The 1651-nt window shown below is 33.6% G+C and overlaps 1 protein-coding gene across 1 annotated transcript; it reads right to left on the minus strand.

Annotated features, from left to right (window-relative positions):
- Positions 1-255: 255 nt before the first annotated feature.
- On the minus strand, positions 256-705 carry LOC112689753. Its single transcript, XM_025563591.1, has one exon. The coding sequence runs from the start codon at positions 703-705 to the stop codon at positions 256-258; it is 450 nt and encodes a 149-aa protein (XP_025419376.1).
- Between the last annotated feature and the right edge of the window lie 946 nt (positions 706-1651).

Genomic DNA, 1651 nt, shown 5'->3' on the forward strand with positions numbered 1-1651 from the left:
AATGACTTTGAAAAAGATTTTATAAATTAATGTGTTCAAAACTTCTGATTTTTCGTTCGATCTGCACTATCGTTGGCCATACTTCGCACCCATAGGTTAGTATTGGTCTTTTAATACTCATGTACAGTAGTACTTTTGTTCCTCTAGAGAATATATTTCGATTTGAAATATTTTATTAGTGAGAAAAAAGTATTTTCCGCTTTGAGCAAGCAACTGGTTATTTCGGTGTTCCAGTCATACCAGTAATTGTTACACCTAGGTACTTGAAGCTATATGCTTTCTTAAATACCTATTCTTATCTACTGTAAGATCTTCCTCGTCTATTTCAAGCAACGTTTTCATTTCTTTGGTTTCCTCCTCATTTATTTCTAAACCAATCTTTTTTGCTTCCTGTATGAGTGTTTTGGTATTTCGCACAATCATTTCCTTGTTTTCTCCTACTAAATTTAGATCGTCTATAAAACCTAGAACATCTAGCGTAGTTTCGTCAATATTAATTCCGAGTTTATTATATTGTACCCTGCGTATTACTTTTTTTAATGCTATGTTGAAAAGTATTGGCGTTAGTGCGCCACCATGCTTAAGCCCTGTTATCACTTCAAATTCTTCGGATAATGTAAAATCCACTCTAACTTGATATCTTATTCCGTCCGTACACTTTTTTGTCAGTGATATGAATTTCCTAGGGAAGCTGAACTCATACATTATATTATATAAGCTGTTGCGATGGATGATATCAGAGGCTTTTTTAAAGTTCACAAATACTTGCCATATGTTTTGTCTGTACTCATATTTATTGTCTAGGAGCTGTTCTGTAGTTACGAACTGGTCTATTGTGGATTGGCCTTTTCAAAAGCCACACTGATAGCTTCCCATAAACTTTTCAGCCAGTGGTTCTAGTCGTCCTAATAAAATTTTGGAGAAAACTTTATACCCTGTATTTAGTAATGATATCCCCCTATAGTTGTTGCAGTTCATCATGTCTTCTTTATTGTGTATCAGAACGACTATAGCCTTATTCCATTCTTCAGGTAGTTTTTCTTCATTCCATATACGATTATATAGTTCATATATCGTTTTGTGCAGTTCTGAGCCACCATATTTTATAATTTCAGCTGGTATCACGTCTGACGCGAGGGCTTTCCAGTTTATAGCTCCTAATGTTTCATCTAATGATATATCCTTAACTTTTTGTTCCGCTCTCTGATCTTCCCAGGTTGGTATTAGTATGGTTGGTATCTCTCCATTCAACAACTCTCCGAAATATTATTGCAATCTTGATGCTTTCGTTTGTAGGTCTAATAATATTCTATTATGTTTATCTTTTATGGCTTTTTATGTTGGATTGAACTTTTGGTGTTTTTTTATTGCTGCAAAGAAATTTTGGGCTCTGCCTTATGCGTAATCTTGCTTTGTGTTGTGTATGATATTTAGATTTAATTTATATATATTACATACTACTCTAATTTTTGAAGTACTCGATGTATTCGTAGATTCAATTATTGTAGCCAGAATACTATAAGATTTCAGAATTAAGTCTATTTCGTAGAATTTACATGTAAGGGGCGGCAAAATTTAAGTTTTCCTAAGTATAATCAAAGATTTGAGCTGGGCCTATAATTTCCTGTTCGTAGTTCGTACTTTTTTCACT

The sequence above is a fragment of the Sipha flava genome, unplaced genomic scaffold (assembly GCF_003268045.1).
Source record: "Sipha flava isolate LNK unplaced genomic scaffold, YSA_version1 112_pilon_pilon, whole genome shotgun sequence".
In the NCBI taxonomy this organism is placed as follows: domain Eukaryota; kingdom Metazoa; phylum Arthropoda; class Insecta; order Hemiptera; family Aphididae; genus Sipha; species Sipha flava.

Bases quoted from the DNA above. Each gene is read 5' to 3' on its own strand.
- LOC112689753 (XM_025563591.1), bottom strand. From the start codon at position 705: ATGTATGAGTTCAGCTTCCCTAGGAAATTCATATCACTGACAAAAAAG.